At 36.0% G+C, this 22,994-nt stretch overlaps 1 protein-coding gene across 2 annotated transcripts; it reads left to right on the top strand.

The window, feature by feature from the left end:
* Positions 1-1,271: 1,271 nt before the first annotated feature.
* LOC116175547 (blastoderm-specific protein 25D-like) lies at positions 1,272-20,183 on the top strand. Of its 2 annotated transcripts, none has more exons than XM_031493713.1 (6): positions 1,272-1,482; positions 1,570-1,887; positions 7,039-8,613; positions 14,402-14,646; positions 17,546-18,902; positions 19,446-20,183. In XM_031493713.1, the coding sequence occupies exons 2-6, from the start codon at positions 1,578-1,580 to the stop codon at positions 19,682-19,684; spliced, it is 3,726 nt and encodes a 1,241-aa protein (XP_031349573.1). In that variant the 5' UTR covers positions 1,272-1,482; positions 1,570-1,577; the 3' UTR covers positions 19,685-20,183. The 2 variants fall into 2 exon arrangements, with proteins under 2 accessions (XP_031349573.1, XP_031349572.1); XM_031493712.1 differs by having other exon boundaries at positions 1,272-1,448.
* The last annotated feature ends 2,811 nt before the right edge of the window (positions 20,184-22,994 follow it).

Consider the following 22,994-nt stretch of genomic DNA (forward strand, 5'->3'; position numbering starts at 1 on the left):
TAGAGTCACATCCACTGCTGAACATCACCAACAATGTTACTTTAATAACAAATTAGAATTATTTAATATATTATTTATTTATTACGAAGAACGTGTTAATTATGAAGGAAATTTCCAGTGACTCTGTAATATTAAATATATAAGTTCAACCAATAGTTAATAGCTTCTTTTAGAGCATAGTCATATTTGGTAAAGACGTTTCCAAAATTCCATGCTTTCGTAACAGTTTTTTGTATGGAATTTCGGGTGGGTTGGCATGTGGATTACTCCGGTTTATGTTTACCAGTAAACCACAGTCGGGTGCTAACTTCGCTGTAGGAGCGTACGGAGTTATAGCGTTGTGCTATTGGATTCAGTGCCGTTACAAGTTCTCAGAAGCTAAACTGGAAATGCAAAGAACGAGGTATTTGTTGCAGCAGCATAGTTTGCTACAAGGAACAGAAGCTGACAATGACAACAATGATGTTGGACATGATACAAAAGAAGTGTAATTTTTGTTGTAAATTTGTTTTTAACATTAGAAACTTATGTAGTCAAGCATTTCTTGTTTTAATTGATGAGCGTTGCGCTAGATGATTGTCTATCCAAAAAATAGTGTAAATATGCATTAATGGTTCACTAAATTGCAGCAAAAGGACACAAGCCCTTGTCTCATGTTATATTGCCAGTTCCATATCATGTATGTATTCTTTCACACAAACGTGAGGAAAAAGAGGGCATGAGAACACCAGTGGTTGGCAATCTCAGCCCTAAGTACCTTGACAGATGACAAAGTTAAAATGCACCTTAGTTGAATATTTGTTTCTTATTCACAGAATATTCTGTAACCAAGTTCGATTATTCCTACAATAGTTACATTGAATAATCCTTGATTATTGTCCAAATCGAATATTTAGCATAATAAGAGAACATTCCAGGAATAATTGAATAGATTATTCATAGAATAATAAATATTCTTTAAATATGTTATAAATAATTGAATATTTTAAACATATTCAGTATATTGAGAGAATGTTCCAAGAAGAATTAATGTTATCTGGGCTGTTACCCCGGTTGAGGCAGAATGTAGTAAATTAACAAAAACCCAATAACCTTCATTCATAACCTTCACATACGTACTACATTGGGTTATGAAATTTCACAGTTATAGTTTCCAAAATGTACAGATATACATGATGTTTAAAACAGTATGGTATTTGGTGGAATGGTTGTTTTATTTGACGCTCCCTATAGATAAAAATTACGTTTTAAATATTCTACTTGCAGATGGCGCCATAACGCATAAGTGTATACCTAATGAAAATTGCAGTAGTTTTCGACCTAGTTTTTTTTGTTGTGCTTTAATTTTACGCGTTTTCTACTAAAACGTGTACCGTTATAATTCAATTACACACTTCTCCAACAAGTTTACAATGTAAAATTAAGTAAATTAACGATGTGCACTACAGGTATTTACATTTCAATATGTAAACTAATTGAATTGTAGGTGGGGTTTAATTAAACTTTTTGCCTTAACTTTTTTCACCATGCACTCCTTTGATCTATTTTAAGTTTCCGCATTACTTTTAGGTCACGACATGGAATATCCATCTTTAGATCCTTACGAGCAAAAGCTTTTTACCGTGTTTGACAGTTACGATTTCGACAACAAGGGTAGTTTGGATAAGGACGGCCTGACGCAGCTCTGCAGCAGCCTGCAGTTGGAAGAGCAGGGAAACGAGTTGGTGCAGCACTTACTGCACGATCCAAAGAATTCGCGAGTGACGTTCGGGGAGTTTAAGGAGGCCTTACTGACGCTGCTGGGAAATGTTCAAAATCGGACACAGGGTGATATCAAGGACGATAAGGGCTCGCCTGACAGAGAGGTTTCACCGAAGTATGTTTACGGTATGTTAATTACCATTAACATTTTGCCCTTTCTGACCTTAATCTTGGCCCCAAGATAAATAAATAAATAATGAGTTTGTAAGCTCATCGTCAGAATCTTCACTTAGGCCGTCATTTATATTCTTTATTGTGCCCAGTGGCGGACTGCCCCTTTTCACAATTAGCATGCGTTAAATTGTATGTTTTTAGTATTATAACAGCAAGGGTTGCTAGTAAATTGACTTGCATGTGTAAGGTGGTGTTGATCCTTCTATTGCTTGAACTGCAGCTTTTGCATACACGCTATCATACCTATACAGGGTGTTTTTTCGGAGGTAGACTTTTGAAAATTTAGTAATATTTAAGGTATCAAAACGGCTCTAAAAGCAGAAATCAATGTCAAATATTGGCACTTTTGAAAATGATGAAGAATCTTTATGTTTTAAATCACAACCCCTATTTTTTATCGCATTTTAGAATCTTTGTTGCTTAGTTGGCCAATGACTTGTCGTTACAGTTAGTGGCAAAAACAAAAAAACTGATATTTCAAAAACTGAAAATTTCTGCCACTTTACCTATTTAAAGTTACACTTATTTATTGTGCTTAATAAGATAAATATAATAAGTAATAATTTGTATTGCTGTCTGTCCATGTGCACGATCTATATAATATGTACCGAAAGGTCGCTATTGTTTTTCAGCTTAGGCTTATTAAACCCTTGGGTGGGACAGTCACAGTCATAGTCCCACAACTACCCATATCTCCAAAAAAGGGTTTGTTTTATCATTCTTGTTACAATGAACATGTGAATGTCCGGTTTTCTATGTTAGTAAATATTCCTTATACCCTAAGCAACTGTATGCAACTATGCAGATTGCAAAAAAATTGCGCAGTGCAACCCAATTTTTGTATTTGCGCCATTTTTTTATTTTGAAGATATTTACATGAAAAAAAAACTAATGCCCAGTCCCAATCACTTAATAACAGCTCAAAATATTCCGAGGTCTTTTTGCAAGATACAGATAGCCGGCATACGTCGTGGGACGCCCTGTATAGGGTTACATATGACCATAACTTACATGTTCTTACACTTATCTTGAATAGTTTCTGATTTTTTAAGTTGTTTAATGATCAAGAATGGCAACAGTGGAAGATGTCTTCTTAAAAGTAAGGGATAGATACACTAGAAGTCATACAAAACCCCACTACAGAATATTTAAGAAAGGAATTTGACTTATATGTTGGAATTTGAAAGCGCCCGTTTTACGAATATATTGATCCCATTTTACTCATGTGCTGTCCATGAATTTTGTGTCAAGTATTTCTTCTGAGGTGGGCGTGCGCTGTCGAAGTCGCTGCTTAATGCTGTTATTTTCTTGAGGTTTTTTGTATTGATCATTTATTTTAGCTAAGAATTGAGTGATAATTTGTGACATTTGAATCTGTTTTTTTTTAATGATTAAATAACAACTTATCATGTTAGTCTTTTTACCTTTTTTTTAAGCACTTATTTGTGATTGAATAGTTACATAAGTTTATTTTTAACTCTTACCTCATTAAAAGATTAGAGTAAGCAAAGTTAACAAACTTCTGTTTGTTTATTTTAAGAATATGATTTCTTCAACTAAAGAGGTCACATTTGTCCGTACTCATGGAGGAATAATCATTACTGATTAATGATTATGATGAAATTTGTACGTTTACATTGCAGACAAACTGTATTTTTAAATCCAGTAGGTACACAAGCAAGCAGTTTTTCTTATGTATCATTCAAACAGCAGAGCTTTCGATTTGCCAATTTTCTCTCGCCATCACTTTGTATTTCAGCTGTATTTGGTGTTACCCTCAACATTTTTTCAATTGTACTTCTTAAGTTACAAGATAATCAAACCTCGATTCAAACTTTTACTAAACGTCTTTCTAGTTGAGGATTCATGATTTGACATACTAATGTTGACGTAAAAAAATGTATTTTAGTCAAAATAAAGGTAAGTATTTTATGGTACTAGTAGTGGACAGAGCAGCTTCCTAGTTCAAAGCAAATATTTAACAAAAAAACGGTTTTTGACAGTCTTATATCCTTTATGCTCGCCTTTATGCTTAATATATACTGTCATAAGTCATATTAATTTGTTGTATGTGCCGTTTTATTACTAAACACTAAATTGTTCAAATTCCCACAGGAAAATTTTTGTTGACCTCTTACAGAATTCATTGTAATTTTGATGTTATATCTTAAACGAATATTAATTACGGTACATTGTTTATTGGTACATAATGCTCAATAGTGTTCCAAGCCCCAAATCGCGAAATTCTCATCCTTTTCGTGTGCTCTTTTTATAAGAGATTCTGCAATTGTTTTGGGCCCGTAGCTCCTTTTATTTTTAATTTCTGCTCATGCTTATCTACTGCTTTTATTATTTTTTTTATTTTAATGTCAGAAGCCAACATATAATTAATAATAACATAAAAATAAGGTCTTTTACCCTAATAAAAATCTTAGGTTGCTATTTGAAAAAAAAAAGTTCGATGCTGTTGCGGCGTTATTTCCGTTTCTGTGTGTCTAATATATATCTTAATCCGTGGAGCCTTTACCCTTGCCAACCTACGTACACGAAATTTTTTTTTATTATTTAAAACGCACGATTAGGGCATTGTGCGCAGGTGCACCATTCTGTTGAAACCAGCAGTTTTCATGTGTGTGTGCCGTACAACATTGTATTAGTAATACAAAATGCTCCTTTTATTTATGGGCCATATTAAAAAAATAAAGTCGTTGATGATTTTTCTGAAACGAAACGTTATATTGAAAATCTCTCGACGCTGTTTTGTGGAGCTCAGAAAGTGTTTTTTTTTAGATCTGTTCCACATAACAGAAAAAAATAAAAACAACATCGGTTTTTCTGGCATATCTTGGGAAGTAATCGGCATTTTCTGGTTTTCTTTAAAGCATGATAATAGCGCATCTTTTTTTTAATTTGACATCGTCGTATCTTCTATGGTTTCGGAGATCCCCACGATTAGACATTCTTATCTTGGACACAGTGTATAAGCATTGACATAAGCTATATCAAAAATTCTGAAGAATACGGCGGCCATTTTTTCCATATTGTTTAGGTATGTATCAATCAGAGCACTATTTCCAGAAAATCCGTACATGGTGGAAACTATTTTCCTATGTTTGTTATGCAAGAATTGGATAGGAATATGTTTTTTATTCTTTTTAATTGCACCCAAGTAAGTCAAGGTGAATTCTGGTGGCGTGGTGCATAATTTCGGTGTCGGTGACTTGGCACTGTAACTAGTTTCAGTATATTGACCAGTTCAATTGAAGTGAACCAGTCTGCTGTGATGTTGCGATTTGTTTTTTAAATATATCATAGAACAGATAGAAGTTTTGGTAATTTTTTTTGTTCATTAGGAAGCGTATCGCCATTTGAATCCTTTCTTACGCATATGTGTACCCATCATACTATGGCACCAAGCAAGTATTCAAACAGCAAAATAAAGTTACTAAATGTTGGTGTCCCTCAAGGATCGATACTGGGACCAGTGCTGTTTTTGTTGTACATAATTTATCTATCCACTTTCCTTGGGGCAAAAGAACCCCATGTTCGATATGCGGATGACACATCATTGCTGGTGTCTGACAACGACTAGAAATCACTCACAGACTTGGGCAATAATGACTTTCATAAGCTTAGTGGTTGGTTTAAGATTGTTTTAAATGCAAACAAAAACCAATTATATTCCAGCGATCAAAATTATGAGTTGCTGTCGAGTACGATTTCCTATGTAAACAAAAATTCCAAAGGTGACTTGATAGCAACTCATTTTTGATCGCATAATACATACCTACGACTCGCCACTCACTTGCGGAGTCATTTCCTTTTCTAAAAATTGCGTGGTTGCCAGTTCTGAAACATGCGTGCATCGTCGTAGGTTGTACATATACAGGGTGGAACATGGCAATATTTTTTGAACCAGCAGTGGGATTTACGGCCCAGATCTTCGTAAAAAGCTACATTTTTTCTATTTCATAGGTCTTAATACGTATGATGGACGAAAAGAAAGAATTTTATTGGAAAAAACTGTTTGGGAATTTCTGCGCTAACAGGAAATTCTTCATGAATTTCGGGGCCTTTTTCCATTTAGAAAATTCAAAAAACTGAATATATGTCTTGCAGCATTTTTCTTATTAAAATATTTCGATAATGGCTACAGTTTTTTTAGCGCATTTTTTAAGAATTAAAAAAAATGTGCTATTGTTTGCGTTTTGTCCGTCCGGACCCACTTCTGCCGTTTCGAACTACTTCTAGGGGAATGGTCCTAGAGTCCTGGATTTTTTTGCAGTAGGTAGCCTATACCTTGAAGGTGTGTCAAACAGCCATCAAATTTCGCTGTCTAAAAGCCCCCCACACAAATTATTTCCTGAGATTTTGAACTTGCGACTTTTTTTCGAGATCAGTGAGCGACGGAGCCTGAGAGGAGGGGGAGGGGGGGTTAAACATCAATTTTATCGCATTGTATTCTAATGAAAGGCCTCAACGAAAGGAACCGTTTTCTACCAACTACCTCGCCAACTACTGCCCTTCTTTTTGTCCTCTTATCAAAGTACGGGGAGGGGGGGCTAGTTTTATCCTTCATGGTACTCTAATGAAAGGTGTCAACAAAAGGAATTAATTTCTACCAACCATAGCCCTCCTCCTCCTCGACCTCTTATGAGGTGATCGGGTATATTCCCTTATACCTCAAGAACGGAGTGTCGGAAGAGGGTACTCACAAAGGGCGATTGAGACGTCTGCAAGAAATATATCCATTGGTGATGTCAAAACAAAAGCTATTTCAGTTGCGCTTTATCTGCACAAGAGTTATGCACAATTTATATGTTGTATTATTGCTATGGTTGTTTATATTTGTCCTAATTTCAGGTACTTTGATTGCTGTGCTGTGCTTTTCACCATTCGGCATAAATGCTGAAAACTTTCATTATCGCCATTCATTTTCTTGATTAACATAGAATGCCTTCATGGGCCTTGGGCAAAAAATGTTTATATTAGTAGCGTGTTTCTGGCTACGCTCAGGTCTGCATTTTATTGCCAAGGTGTCAAAATTTGAAAGTAACAATAACTTCCGTAGCAAATTGTAAAATTGTGTATTATTGCTGACAGGTACGAAGAAGTATGGACGGCGGTCTCGTCCCAAGAACGAGGATCAGGTGACGCTCGAGGGACTTAACGAAAATACAAACTACACTAATAAAATTACCTACAATACCTCTGTACAAAGATCGAATTCGCAAAGCGACGTGCTATACTCTAAGAAGAGAAAAACGAACACAAAGCTAAAGCGGTGCACCTCCTTCCCGGGCAGCCACGATTTGGATTTCCACAAGATGTCAGGGGAAGTCTTCGTTACCAACGGTTTTAATAGCGATCAGGAGTTTTTATGTACTGAGGAAATGTTGCGACAGGCGTGGGAAAAGTTAGGTGTCGGTGATGACGGGTATTTAAATCAAACCGAGTTGGTGTTAGTGTGTGACGCGATCGGGTTACATCGGTTGGCAAAGGGGGTGATTCGTCAGCTTTCGGATAAGCTGCAGTTGGATGTGGACCACAAAATCAGTTTTCAGGAACTTTTGGAAGCGCTACAGCAGGACGACACTTGGTCCGAGGTGCTAAGTCCGAACTCCCCGACTGTCGTCGAGGACACTCTGGCTATTTCGGAAGAATCTCACTTTCCGGGCGGCGATGTCAAAAGTGTACAGCACATAACGCTCGGGCCTGACGGGACCGGTTTCATAAACGGTGACGTGGTGGTAGAATTGTGGGAAAATGTCGGGATAGCGTCGCCGAAATTGCTGTTGCAAGAACTCGGTTTCGGTTGTTCCCAAATCAAAGTGTCAGAGCTGGCTTCTGCGCTCGAAAAGGAGATTAAAACGATTCACGAAACGAGCAAACCGTGCTTTACAAACCCGCGAGTCGTCCTTTTGCAAGCCGTCTTAACTCTATATCGGTCGGAGATCCGCTGCCTGAAAAACATTTTAGAGCAGATGTGCGCCGAACGCGACAAACTGAAGCACGACGTCTTGGAAGCGAACAACCGCGCGACGATGCTAGCCCAGGAGGTCGACGACAATCACGCCCGAATGGAACAAAACACCCAGCAGCAAGTGAAGCTCCTCGAGCAGCGCCACGCTGACATCCTAAAAGAGCTGGCCTCGCAATTCGCCGGCGAAAAAGAGCAAATGTCCCATCGAAATCAAAAGTTGAAACAGAAAATTGTACATCTCGAATCCGAAGAGGCTCGACTACGAAACGATCTGCAATCCGCTCAAGACTACTCTGTTACGGTTGATAAAGAAAATCAAGCTTTGAACGGTCGAATATCCGAACTACAGCAGATGAAGACCACCTTGAGCGAGCAGATTAGCATACTCGAGAGCGACAAGCACAATTACGAACGCGAAAATCAGCAGGCGCGAATCGAACCCTTGCTGCAGCAGTTGTCCAATTTGCAAATCGAAAATTCGCAATTACGAGATAAAAATGACGAGATGATGAGCGAAATCGAAAGCTTAAATAGTCAAGTGTGCATGTTGAAGAATAAGGGTCTGAATTTGTCAACGTTTCGTTTGGAGGAGTCTATGGAGGAGAATGTGTCAATTGTATGCGAGGGAGTGGGACTGGGATCGAAACGTAGGAGCGATGATTCTCCTTCCAAGGACTTGAACGTTTTGGGTTTAGGTATGTTAATTACATTTACATCATTTGCTATTTTAGGATAAGTTAGTTCAGTCAAGCTTTAATAATTGAATGGCAAGGATGTTTAATTTTGCAGCTTGTTTGAACTACACCTAAATAATACCAGTTATGTTAAAACTCTACACTCCTTAATTCGTTATTAAATTTACAGTAAATAGAAGCAAGTAGGTTATTGTAGTTAAATAAAAGGAAAGTTGTTGAGTGTCACAATTTTACAAGTTGATGGTAGGTGTGAATAGGACACAGAAGTGTCAATAGATTTCTGCTTATGGAACTAGGTACGCAAATTTTATATAATTCTATTTATAGGACATCTTTACTATTTGGTTCTACTTGTATAAAATTTAGATGAAGTATATAAAGCAAATGCCATTAAAATTTATAATCTGAATCTATTTGCATAACATTCTGTTAGTCTTGTCTAGTACTTGGTGCATCTGATTGAAAATTTGCGACACATATTACAACTTTTATATATAACTTCCGGACTAACTCAGCAAAAAAACGCCTTCTAAAACAGTTGCAAAGATAACCAAAACAGAGGAGGGCGTCCAATCAAAAGTGATCTAAATTATGTTATGTAATTCAAACTCAAACAGTGGAAATTTTTGTGTGACATGATCATATTTACAGATTAAGTTTAGGTTTAGTAAATGTAAACACAATTCTTATTGGAACGAGTAATCACCACAAAATGTGCAGGTAAGTAGGTATAAAAAATTATGTTGTAGAGAGGACCAAACCAAAATGTATGCCTTGTCTGATTTTATAAAAGCGTTCCATTCCATCCCAAAAACCCTTAACAGGGAGTGCGAAAACGATCCAGATCTGAAATTTGGTGCTGGGGGTTTTTCAACATCTTACTTACTCATACAGCTTTTCATAAAAAAAGATGGCCGCACATGCGCAAATCGAATGGAGTTTAACAATGTTCTCAAACTCGGTTTGGTTGTGTAATCGGAATTTTTTCTCATCTCCATTGAGGCTTCTTGGGGAGGAATTTCTTTCAAGAAAAGAAACAGAATACCAATAATTGTAGGTAATGCTTGTAATCCTGTTATGGTTTCCAAGAAATAAATTAAAGAAGAAACATTTGATGGCTGTTTGGGAACTGACTTGCCGTTTTCGCAACCCTGTGCAACTTTTTTGTGAAACTTTGAATAGATACCGCAATCAGAATCAATCTAGCTACGTTGGAAAACGAATTCGAGATGTTATCATATCTTACTCAGTGGCATAGTAAAAAAAAATTGGACCAAAGTTTGTATTTTTTAAATGCAACGTCAATTTTTGCATTCCTTTCCCTGATTACATGACAAATCTATATTTTTCTATATAATTATACAGGTTGTTTGAAAATTTCATACAGAGATCTCGTTTATTAGCATAGATAGAGACTTGCGTACGCTTGGTTAATGGGCAAAAATGATCCTCGAGTTATGCCTAAGTAAATAGAATCAAAAAACAAAATTTACCCCCTCTCTAAAGTTTCCTAAATATGGCGAAAAATACCAGAATTGACAGATTTTTACTTTTGGCTTTAAAATCGTTACTAGGGCAGGTATTTAAAAACCAAGACTTTCTTTAGAGAACTTTTTTTTATTCTTTTAGATCATAGGTTCCCAACGGGGGTGGTACCGCCCCCCAATGGGCGCTGGAGAATTCGAGGGGGCGTTAGGGGCGCTGAGGGGTCTCGTTGATTATGTACACACAGAGGGATGTCATGGCGGTATCTACTATTAACTTAGAAAATAAATTTTACTGAAATATTGATTAATTTATTATTATTAAAATAGATAAATACGTTACGAACTTTACTTAAATTGAATCATTTCGAATAAGCATAACATGTGCACGTCTATACAGGGTGGCGAGAAAGTAGTAAAAATTAAATTTCTAAGTAAAGGAACAAGGCTTTCCTACTGAAATGGTTTGAGAGACAGAGACATTGTTACGCATATTTTTTTTTTTTATTGCCTTTATTTTATAGTGGGCGGAGTGTTAGCTAATTAGCTATTCTCCCCACTCAATCCGCTATACAATCACAAACAGCCATGCCTTACCTGGGATTCGAACCCAGGACCCTTGTAGCCAACGCTAGAGCTACTAACGTAAACTCATCTGAGCTACGCAGGTTGGCTCTGAAAAAGAAATTTAAGTGACCCATATTGTCTTTTAAAAAAGTTAAGATGGCGGCCGCCCTCAAAATTCGGGTAATGAAGAAATTTCTTTTTCATTCCCATACGTTCATAACATGGGGGGATATTAGTTTTGAAAGAATCTAAGAAGTATATTACCAGTAGTGTGCGTCATTGACCAGTGTACCAATCAAAACTAACTATGACTATGATTAAACGACTATGGGGCGGTAGCTATTTTTATGCTCCTTAAGGGGGCGATGCTTCAGAAAAGGTTGGGAATGTATGTTTTAGAATTTTAGATGATGGAAATGAATTTCCTTATCATTACTACGTTTTGTTGTATCAATACCAACTTTTGTTTTTTATAAAAAAAAATCAAACATAAGTTCAAAATTCGAGTGAGATTTTAGTAAGTGTTTAGCATATGCATGAACAATAATTTCTTTAATAGAGTCCCGAATTAACTATAAAGGTGGGTTCACAGCTCTCCGCAAAAATATAACAAACATAACCTTACTGTTGTTAAAAACGGACCAACGGAAACGTAAATGTTCAACTTCAACCAACTTTTCCGTTGTAAATGGACGACGTACGGTTTAAAAATTTACTGTGTTCTGATTGGCTAACGGACAAACGGAGAGCTATGAACCCACCTTAATAAAGGGGGGTTCTCAAAAATATTTTAGAAACATGGAGACTGTAATTTTGTACAATTTTGCTGTAAGACTTTTTTCGGTATTTTTTTAAGCCATTATGTTGATGCTACACCCTGTAACTAGGAAGGTTGTAATAAAATAAACTGGTGGTAGAGTAGGAATTAAAACAAAAAATAAGTTGAAGGTCTAAATATTTCATTTGGGAACTACGCTATTAAATTAAAGTTCTTAAAATTTTGCGTTTCCATAACACAAAGGAGGACGAAACCAACAGATTTGGAAGCGTTTTTGGGTGTGTTCTTTCTGATTTAACATTTTCCCAAAACTAAAAATCCTGAACACAGTGAAAAATGGTACCAGGTATCTCTGAAAATAAAGGCTTTCAATCGCATTACTTTTATAGTGTATTTTCCAACGAAGTTCGTTTTTTTTGGATTCGGAAGCTTATAGGTCTAGCAGTTGAGCCAAAAAAAATCTTGACGAGTAATGTGCGCATGCGCAGGCTGCGTAATATCAGCTTTCTTTTTTATTAATGTATTTTGTTCAAATTTTAACCACAAATACTTGTACTAAAGGCAAATATATCGCATATAGTAAAAATCAGATGTGCGCATGCGCAGACTGCGCAATGCCAACTTTCTTATTTATGAAGATATTTTTTTGAAATTTAAACCAAAGATGCTTTTAGTAAAAGCAAACGTATTGCATATTCTAAACATCAGATTAATGTGCGCATGTGCAGGATACGCAATATCAACTGTCTTATGTATCGAGATATCTTTTTGAAATTTTAATCACAGATGGTTCTGATAAAGCCAAACATATCTCATATTGTAAACATTAGATGTGCACATGCGCATTCTGCGCAGTGCCAGCTCCCTTATTTATAGATATTTCTTCTTTTTCCATAGATGCTTCTAGTAAAGGCAGAAACATATTGCATAATGCAAAAATAAGATACGCACTGCGCATTGCCAACTTTCTTTTTAACATAGATGTCTTTATTAAAGATTTTTCTCGGAATTTTGAAAAACTAATTTGGAATAAAGATTGCAGTTACTAAATTTAATAATAAAATAAAATCAGAATATTTGTCGCGTCTCCGTTTAAGAGTGCATCATCTTGAGGTGAGAATTTTGAAATCAGAACGGATATACCCGAAAACAGAAGAGCCACAAGATTGTTCTTCTGTCTGTTATAGTTCGTGCGAAACAAAATATAGAGGTCTAAATTTTGAGGGCGTGTCGCGCTAATGATGCATTTTGGATCTTCAGTTTATTTTTATTATGATAAGATAGAGGTTAAATGAAATGAGCAATGTTTTGTTTATTTTACGTTCTAATTAAAATTTCGCTCAGTTATTTAACAAAAAAAAGAGTAAACCGACAATTTTTAAGAAAAAAATATGACAAACATTATAATACTTACCTATGAACTTCCTTTTGTTAAATGGGTGGTAACTATAGTGGAGTATGCCATGATTTAAGGATGTTTTTTATTCTAACTGGTAAGACTTTTTTGATATTTTAATCAAGTACCTAGTCTTTGTTAATTTAGTAGACAATTTAATATCTGTGAACTGTTTAGTTTAGTCGGTTATAGGTTTCATAATTAAGAAAGAGAATAACATCGCTTTTTAATTATAAACATTGTATCTTGCCCCAATTCAATTTTAAAAAAGTAGGTAAGTACTTACTCTTGTTTCAGTAACCGCCATTATTATTTTATGTTTACATAAATATCTCTACATAATAAAGTTCAATATCTGCCAAAGAAAGACAGAAAAAAACTCCAGATTCAATTGTTGGTCACTGAGGCAATTCGTTTTGGCGCTTTTGGAACGAAATCTGTGAATTAATTCCAATTTTGGACACTCTCCTCGCTGTTTTCCTTAGTTCAAGGACTACTAGAATTATATTATGATCCAATCAAATGGTAATAAAATCCGTCCACGCATTTCTAAGGTTGATTTTATACAGCAGGAAGTATAGACATGATTCAAAAGAGGAACTTCAGCATTGCCTATTTAAAAAAAGTATGCAGATGGAGGTACAAACTCAAATTGAAATTTTTTATATTTTTAGTAAAAGTGTATCTAAAATTGGTACTGTAGTGTAGATGAATGAATGAATTTCTTCTGGTACTGATCATAGCTACTAACATTTTAAAATAAATATATGGATGGAATACATGAATGGTGTAACTGATATTTCACGTCATTGAAAGTGTAAACGTTTCTATAATATTGAAGGCCAATTGCTCGGTGTAATATTATACTAGATATTGAATTAAAAGAAGCTAGGTATATTGGTGGTAACGATTCAATTAATGCCAATGGCTCACGCCAACCTTGTAACTGATGTGAGAAATTTATATCAATTAAAAGTACATTAATCTTATGTACAGATTCAATATGCGAATGATTTCGTAAACTTTTTTTTTTTTTCAAATTACAGATACATTGCACAGCTGACAGTATGTGTATTTTGCTAGTAGTTGAAATTATACCCGATTGGAAAGTTTGTCTGAAGGCGTCATTTCTTAATCTCGGCCTTTTTTGTATGGTAATATTTTGTGCGGATCATTATTTAAAACAGCATGTCGATAAAAAGAAATTATGAATATCTGTATCACGGTTTCTACTTTCACTATTTCAATCATCCATTATTAATACCTTGACCTTAGAATTTTTATGTGAAATTTGAATCATTTAGTAAGTTTATTGTGAGCAGAAACGATTTTGTCACTTTTTTATGACAGATGGGTAAGCGTCATAGAGGTTTAATAGCCAAGACTTATATTCCACTATGTCACCAACTTTGTATATGCGTCACAAGTAGATTATTGTTTTTATGGTAAAGTAGAAATATCGCATAAACAATCCTTCAAGGTTTCAACATTTGCATATCTCCTCACAATTAAAATTCCTTATTTCTCTTACATTCGGGATCATTACACGCGTAATTGTTTTAGGTGATGGAAGCCCAAGATTGGGTAAAGTTCGCAAGTGTCATAAAACAAAATCCGATAACTTAGAAGTACCGATAACTTCGAGTGAAAGCGGTTTCGATACCGAACTAGACGCCCTGGACTCGTCCCTCTCGCTTTCTGTAAACGATTCGAAGGAAGTTAGCGATTTACAAACGAAAGTTATGCGTTTGGAAGAACTTCTCATGCAGCATGGCATTCCAATTCCTTCCCCTATTAATTGTTCATTGGTAAGTGTCGATGAAGTTTAGATGTTTTCCTCAAAACACTTTCGACTGTGGTGGATTTATATTTTTAAGTTTCTGTTTGAATGGTTGCACTTGAGCTTTGTTTTTTTAAATTTATTGATGACTTGTACGTTCTTTTATTGTGCTTGGAGAAGCTAGAGAATTTAGCATGGTGTATTACTCTTGTGATAAAAGTGATCATACTTTAAAGATTATTGTGATTGAATCAGTATTATTTTATTCTGTGCTCTAAGTGCTATCATTCTATTAGCTTCTCCATAATTTTTTGTTTGTAAATGTCTTGCACGAAATAAATATTTTTTCTATACTTTAATTTTTTATTTGGTTCTTATGGAGAAGTTAATTAACTACTTCACATGTGCATGGTGTAAAAAGTATCATTATTTCAACATCACTCTTTGCTCTATTCGTCGTTCATCTTTTTTTTAGGAAGGTAGGTACCTGATTTTTTTATTTTTTTTTAACTTCACCCATATGTACAGGGTTATTCCGTATATTTAGACAGTGTATTATAAGAGATAGAAAAAAAAACTTTAGTTACAAAAATTGTCGGGATTATCATAAATCGCCAGAAAATGTAACGCAAAAAAAAACAAATGAATATCGCAAAGTTAGTAAAATATGCAAATCTGGCAAGCCCCGTATATTTTCAAAAAATGGAATATCTTTTCTTTCTAATTTCAAAAATATATAATAATATGTTGACATTTGCTTTAATCATGTAAGTCAATTCTAGATTTAGATGGGTTAATTTTCAAGTAATTATAAGCGTTCAATCAACTTCTCCAATTGACTTTGAAGAAGGCGAGATAGCAGTATATAACTTTACATTATCGGCAAACATTAAGATGTTTGATGAAAGAGAACACAATTTTGTAATCAATCCTGTCACACGCTATCAGTGTAGATGACATCAACTCGATCATGGCAGTCTAAAGTAGGTACATTATTGTTTGTGCAATTTTATTTGGGTTTGCTTATCATTCATTAAAAAAATACAAATTTGCTCACGGAATTAAATTCCGTGGGTCGACCTCTTCGAGAATGTTATTGATTTTGAGCATAAATTTTTTTATTTTCAAAATCGCAAAAACGATCGACTCGTGCTCGTTGAAAGTGAATATTGAGAGACGGTTGACTACTGAAATCAGGAACAAACCAGGCTTCAGGTTTCTCGAAATTTAATAGTTTAAATTTTGTTTATTCACTGGACTGATTTACCAATGTTCCGCAATATGGAAATGTGAATTTTACCTTTAAAATAAAACCGTTAGCAAAAACGCGAATTAATCGCCTCGTATAAACGAGAGTTGCACAAATTGGGTTAAAGCATTGACTTTATACACTAGTTAAAGTAATAAACTTGTTTTTTTTTTTCGTAATCAACCACTCTAGATATAAACGCAATGAACGTTACGCACCCAGGACTACAATGCTTTTGTGGTAACAATTTAGTTTAGTTCGGCGAAGAATCATTCTCTTCCACCCAATTTTTGCTTATGTACTCGCCGAGCCCGAATACCAAAATGATTTCAACGCAAAACCGCGTCAACACGGCGTTTTGACTCTTATCTGCTTGTACACTTGTTACTTATCTGAAAATATAAAATCGACACATAGGCTGACTGCCCGAAAATTTAGCGCAAATAATTTACACGCTCTCAAACCGTCCCAAAAAAGCAAAAGAAAAGCCCAGATTTCGTCATGAGGCTACATACATGAAAAGGAAATGTAGATTTGAATAAAAGTGAACAAAACACAAAAATAATGATCTAAAATGGAGAATTTTTTAAAGCGTTTGTTTGACATTGAGGTAAATGGAAAGTTACTGCATGCCTGGATGACAAGACGTGGAACAGAAAATGTATAATTATGCAAACATCTTGAGTGAATATTATTTTGCAATAAATTAGATAAAAAAGTAACGCTGATACGTTTTCTTCTTGTACTAAAGGATACAAGCTGAAATCTTTCCAAAAGCCATTGCTGTCGTAACTTAAGTATTTGAGGAGGCGACATTGTACAGGTTCCAGATCATCTTCATATTTTTTGAAAGACGTGTACCATATTACAGCACTGTACTAAATAATATAAATATGTTTTACTTGTCGCACTTTCTCGTTTGATAACATGTATTGTACAACATACAGGAACCTAACAATTTTCTTACATTAAAAAAAAGATGAAGTAAACACAAGTAAAATAGATTTCCTCCCTAAGGTGAGTAACTAGCGCATTTTCCATGTTTACCTTTACTAGTAAGTTGGCATTGCGCACATTAATCGTCAAGATTTCTCTTGGCTCAGGTGCCTGAGCTATAAGCTACCGAATAAAAGAAAAACTAAACTCTAGGAGTAGTCCCGGCCTCGGACGGACAGGAAAAGTGACTGCAATAGTGCACCCAACTTCGTTGGAAAATACGAATGTCAGTATGTACTGATAATCAGATGTTTAGAAAAAATCCTAATCTGATTTTCTAGTTTAGTCTAACCCATTATCATTTTGCAATTGAAAAAGATTGTGTACTACGCAGGTTTAGCGAGGCTCATTTAGCTGTTGTCCGGCAAACCCAAAGATACAAGTGCATTGTATGGCTCGAGCTGAGAGATTGTTGTTCTCTCTTCAACCTGCAATGCTTGTCTCTCACACACAAAAAACTATCTGTAAAATCTTGAATTTGATACCAATATATTTTCAATTCGCCTCTTTCTGGCCACCCAGAAAATATAATATCGTTAAATATAATTTAAATTTTTAAAATAGAGGTATAATTGAAATCATCTTGACTGTTGCCATTTCACTCTTGTACACCCTGCCCTAATTTACTGTAAATTTTATCATAATTATGAATCAGAGTAGATAATACTTCAAAATGTTTCAGGAAAATTCGACAGTCATTGAACTGAAAGTAAAGCAGTTAACAAAAAGGTGCACAGAATTACAAGATTTGATCATTTCCGTTCAGAAGGATTTGAGTAAAATGTTAACGCAAAGTCCAGGATCGTGTGCGTGCGAATGTACTACGTTCGCAAAAGTCCTTAATAATAGACTGACGGCTGTTATTTTCGAAAAAGATAATTACGTCGATTATATTAATGACTTGGTGAAAAATGCAAGAGGTGGAGAAGCGAGTAAAACGATAGATAACAACTTGCAAGATGAAATTCAAAAGTACATCAAGGAGAATGAAGACTTAGTGAACAAATGTTCCGAATTGGAAAGGTGTGTGGAGGAACTTCGTAACGAATACGAACGATGCGAGGATTATTGGTCGTCGAAATTGGAGGAGGAGCGGCTCATGTTTGAGCAAGAGCAGAAGCAAAGTAGTGACAAGTTAACAGAGCTTATTGGAAAAATGGCTGAGTACGAAGCACAGTTTGCCGTCCAAGACGAACGTGACTATCGTCTACCGCCAATAGAAGAGACCTATAGTCTAGAAAAACAATTTACAGACTTAGAACAGGAGTTTGATGAATATAAGGAGCATGCTGAATTTCAAATTGCAGAGAAAGTAAACGAAATTGCCGATTTGAAGGAAAAGCTTATTGAATTAAAGCAGAGAAATACGTTGGAAATGGGGGTGCAAGTGTCAAGCGCCGAATGTCAGGGTGAAAATTGTATAGAAAACAAAATGAGCAACTTGTCAAACTGCATGATCGAGTCAACAAACATATTTTCGGCGGATACGATGCCTTTTGGTTGGAGTAGTGCTAAACCAGAATCCGAACCAAACTCCATCGACTATTCGCCGTCTCAGACTCACTTGATACAGCGTGATTATGTCAATCCTGCATTTCTATGGAATAAGAATAGACAATCTAATTCACCTGCTTCTTTCACCACCGAAAACGTCGAATCTAATAACGCCACTAATCAAGTATGGCATAATTCTCCTCAAACCTTTTCTATAGTTAGTTTACCGTCTACCTCAGCTGAATCAGCATCTACAGTAACGGATAATAACTCTATTCCAAGTAGGCCTAAAAGAAGCCGGAAACATAATAAGAACGGCAAAGTTCAAAGACTGATTAATAAGGACGATAACAAAAATATGTTTCCTGCCAGTGTACCTAATTCGTCTTTAAGATGGAAACGAAATAATGCGGAAGAAATGGTGACGCTCCCTATCGCGGCGCTGCATAATTTAAATTGCCGGCTTCATCATCTGGAGCAGCGACGACGACACTTGCAAGTTGTGTTAAGGCAACAGCATTATCATGCCGAGCAAATGCTTCAAAGTAAGTAATATTTTTCTTGTTTAATAAGATACTTTGAGCACTACCAAAAGTATCAACATAGATAGAAAAAAAATGGACCTAGGCGTCAGGAACCCAATTTTAAAGAGAAAATCACTGTCACAAACCGAATTCAGCGATCTCCAATCGTTTGGCCGCTAGGGGGCGTTTCTCAAATTTCTCAAAACCAAATGCGTTGTATAAAAACAGTGTATTGCAATGGATTCTACATTCTACTGCTCTAGATTTTGGCATTAATAATAAGAAAGGAATGGGGCATTAAGGAAATCGACTAAATTCGAGAAATTCGGCCAAACGATTAGAGATAGCCGAGTTCTGTTTGCGCCAGTGAATTTCTGTGTAAAATTGGGCTCCAGACACCTAGGTCCATTTTTTCCTATCTCTAAAAAATAAAGGGTGTTTTCATAAGAAAGTGTCCAATTTGGACCACCTGTTAACCAACAATGTGAGTTCTGCTGACTGTATTTAATTATTGCAATTTTAAAGACAAGAGGTCCAGTTTGAAAATTCTGACTTATGTTTCAGATTGTTGGCAGCAGTATCGGGGAGAAAAGGCAGAGCTTCAGTATATGTTAAAATCCAGTCAGGAGAAACTCGAATACCAAATGAGGGTATGCAACGACCAGTTGGAAAGGCTAACTAAGACCGACATTCTCGTTAAGGATCTGTACGTCGAAAACTCGTACCTCGTCGCTAACGTGCAGAGACTGGAATCACAGTGTCATATGCTAACCCAATACAATTCCGCTAGTAGTTCCGTTTAAAGTAGGCGTTACGCCTTCGTTGTTATTTTTGTTTTAAGATTTTTACGGCGTTGATGTTATGCGATATTAAATGATAAGCATAGTGCTCAGTATCTCACTTTTACCACACTGGTGTGAATCCTTTTTGCTACTGTGGACGTTGTGGTTCTATACTGTTTTTTCACCATAAACTAACAAACCTTAGATTCGTAAGAATAAAGATGCTTGTGCTGTGATATGTTAAACTATACAATTACACTAACTACTTAAGGGTTCACATGAAATTCTACTCTCGAATTGCTTCTCTCGTTTTTTTCTGAGCACTTTGCACTATTCTCAACCAATATACCTACCTACCTTAATTTGTTAGCACTCTACATTACTAACATATCACTTATTTCACTCCAAAGAATTAAACAAACTTGAATACAATAATTATCTCTATAGGTACATAGGTTATAAATAGAGTGTCATATTATAGTAATAATATATAATGTAACAAAATTACTGTTTCTTAACGATATTTTATTATTAAATAAATTCTACATGTTATAAAACGTTACATAATAAACCCTTAGTACTATTAGAGTAAAATGTATAGTCTGCTGATTTTAGAAGTTTATATTTGAGAGACGAAAACAAAAAAGTCAAAGGTATCATTTACGCGATTACTCAAGCGGTAATGAAAGCGCAAATTAATTAGCGGTATCTACGGGGAAGCGATATGCAGGAAAAATAGATTACAAACCCCCTTATAAATAACTGAAGAAAAGTTACAGATTTTTTTTTCCGGCCCGGCATTGTCCTGATGGTTGACTTCACTTGGAGAGCTTTTTGAGACGAAAAGAGGTACTGGCCTGATTGGTGCTTTGCTTTAGGGTCGTATCCATGGCAACACAATTCATCACCTGTAATGGCCTTGGAAAAAAAGCAGGGTGCTCTTTGACCTGACTTTGAAGCTCAAAACAGACGTGAAGTGAACGCTACTTCGGGACGTTAAGGGACGTCCTAAACGGGTTGGTCTTCAATTGTTATTTCTCCATTTTTAAAACGTGAAAACTACCCGTAGACTCTGGTTTTACTTGGGGCAGCATCCCCACAATCAGTCTTAAGCATTAAAATAATTTCTTTCTTCAACAAGAAACAAAATATTACGATCGCGCGTTGCTCTGGACAATCTGCGTTTCGCCCACTCTCCTCTTCCTCACCACATCATAAGTCCCGTTACTTATTTGGGTCCCCTTTGTACATACGTACGTGAAAGGATAGATATACGTTTAAGTACCTATACCTCAATCAAAGAGTAAAAAAACTCTTTGCCTCAATATAAATTTATCAATTGGACGTAAGATAAAAAATTGTTAACGGCTCCAGTAGTTAATGTATTGCCAGGGATGGATTCTGGATTATGATAGGAGGGTGCGCAGGGTCCACGCGTACCTAGGCCTCAAATTCGACCCCTATTTGTACTACCTCCCTGACTAAAGTCGCCCGACGTGAGATGAGCCAAATGGTGCTGAAAGGGCAAGCGGCTTTAATCTTAACCATGTCTGGAGACTAATAATTTTGTTCTTTATAAGACCTTTTCTTGCACTGATTGTTAGCCCTACCAACTCTGATTGGAATACAGTAGGAAGATATGATAGTTTTTCTCTAATATATGAATGGAGGAGTGAGTGACTCCAATTACCCTTCTAGGCAATCGCTTAATCACCTCGTCCAGAATATGAGAGTGGTCCACCTCAGTACCTCTGCGATTCAACAACCCCTTATTTTCAAGATGCAAGCATGCCAGAGTAGCAGACCCAGAAGGTCCTTCATGACGGCTGTGGGAGTTGTTTGCATCGCGCCCATGCAAGCAAGTGCTACGGTTCTAGACAGTCTGGTTCTCGGCCACCTGACGATTGCTCCACAGCAGAGCATAAGTCTGATCACGGCAGTATAAACAGCCACAAGACAGCTTCCAGGATGGTTCCCAAAGTCTATTTGCGTGACGACTTTGTTAGAAAGCCAGCTTTGACCTGGATATAATTCAGCGTGATTCCTAGATATTTCACTGACTATGAAAATTGGAAGTGTTCTTGGAATAACAGGAGAGTACGAAGACCCTTTACCTTTCTACCCGACCTTGGGAGCATCCTCTCACTTCTGTGCACCTTAGTATTTTATATTGTTAAATGTGGTTGTTAATTTAGACTGAACACAAATTCGGATCATGTTACTTGAATTTGTATTAGAATTACTAGACGCTTAATTTTGTTTAATTGTCACCTTTTAATTTGATTGTTTTATTCTTGGATTATGTTAAGAAAGATTAGGGACATCTGGAGTTTATCTCATTTAAATCGGGTCTTGCGATAGAAGTTTGTTATCGGTCCATAAAAGCTAATTCTTTCTTTCCAAGTTTCGATTGACGAACGTTGACAAAATGATAAACAAGTAGGATCGGATGGAACAGGAGAAAAAAATGTTATAAATAGGCGTAGCAGACGTGCTTTTTTGTTAGCCCTGTGGTCAAAGACAGTCAGTTTTTGTGGTAGTAAAATTTCTTGTAGAAGAAAGTTTAGATAGTGTTCTAAGAGATTTTAATTCGTCATTATAAAAGTGAATGTTGTAGTTCGAGTTCAGCTCAAGCGTTGTGTCATGTATATGGAGAAGTAGTCCGAGTATTCTGTCTATCGAGCAGTAATCGCGTAAGTTTCTTTAAAGTTTTCCAAGTGCCTGATCCACCACTTTTACATCTTAGACCGGGAGATGGTCTCTACAACTTGACTAAGAGGTTCGAGTGGGGCGGAGAATATTAAGCGACATAACATCTCGTGATAACACAAGATTGGCCCGGTATTCGTGTTTGAAACTTGATATTTACTTTTATTACACCTCAAACTGTCACGAAAAATTGGTGCCATACTGTAGCAAATCGCCCAAATTTTCCGAAAATTCTTACATTTTTGAAAAAATATTACACATAATTGGCCCATGCCACAGGTATGGCGTATCGAAATTTCTATTTCTGACTATAAAAATAACTGGTGGAAAAAATATAGGGTGTATCAAATCGCCCAAAATTATTAACAAAAATGACATCTTTGTGCCGGTATGGCGGCTATACGGGCCCGTCACTGCGGTATGGCAGGTTGATTTTTGTGAATGACTGATTGAAGACTTGATGCTCATAAAAAAAATGAGCTTGTAGCAAATCACCCAAAAAAAAAGAAACAATCGACACATTTCAATGAGTATGGCGGGCTATAAGGCCCACCGGAAAAGTATGGCATTTCGTTTCCGACATTTGCTAAGTCACCGACTACCAGAAAATCCAAAGAATTTT

The sequence above is a fragment of the Photinus pyralis genome, unplaced genomic scaffold, assembly GCF_008802855.1.
Source record: "Photinus pyralis isolate 1611_PpyrPB1 unplaced genomic scaffold, Ppyr1.3 Ppyr1.4_LG7, whole genome shotgun sequence".
Classification (NCBI taxonomy): domain Eukaryota; kingdom Metazoa; phylum Arthropoda; class Insecta; order Coleoptera; family Lampyridae; genus Photinus; species Photinus pyralis.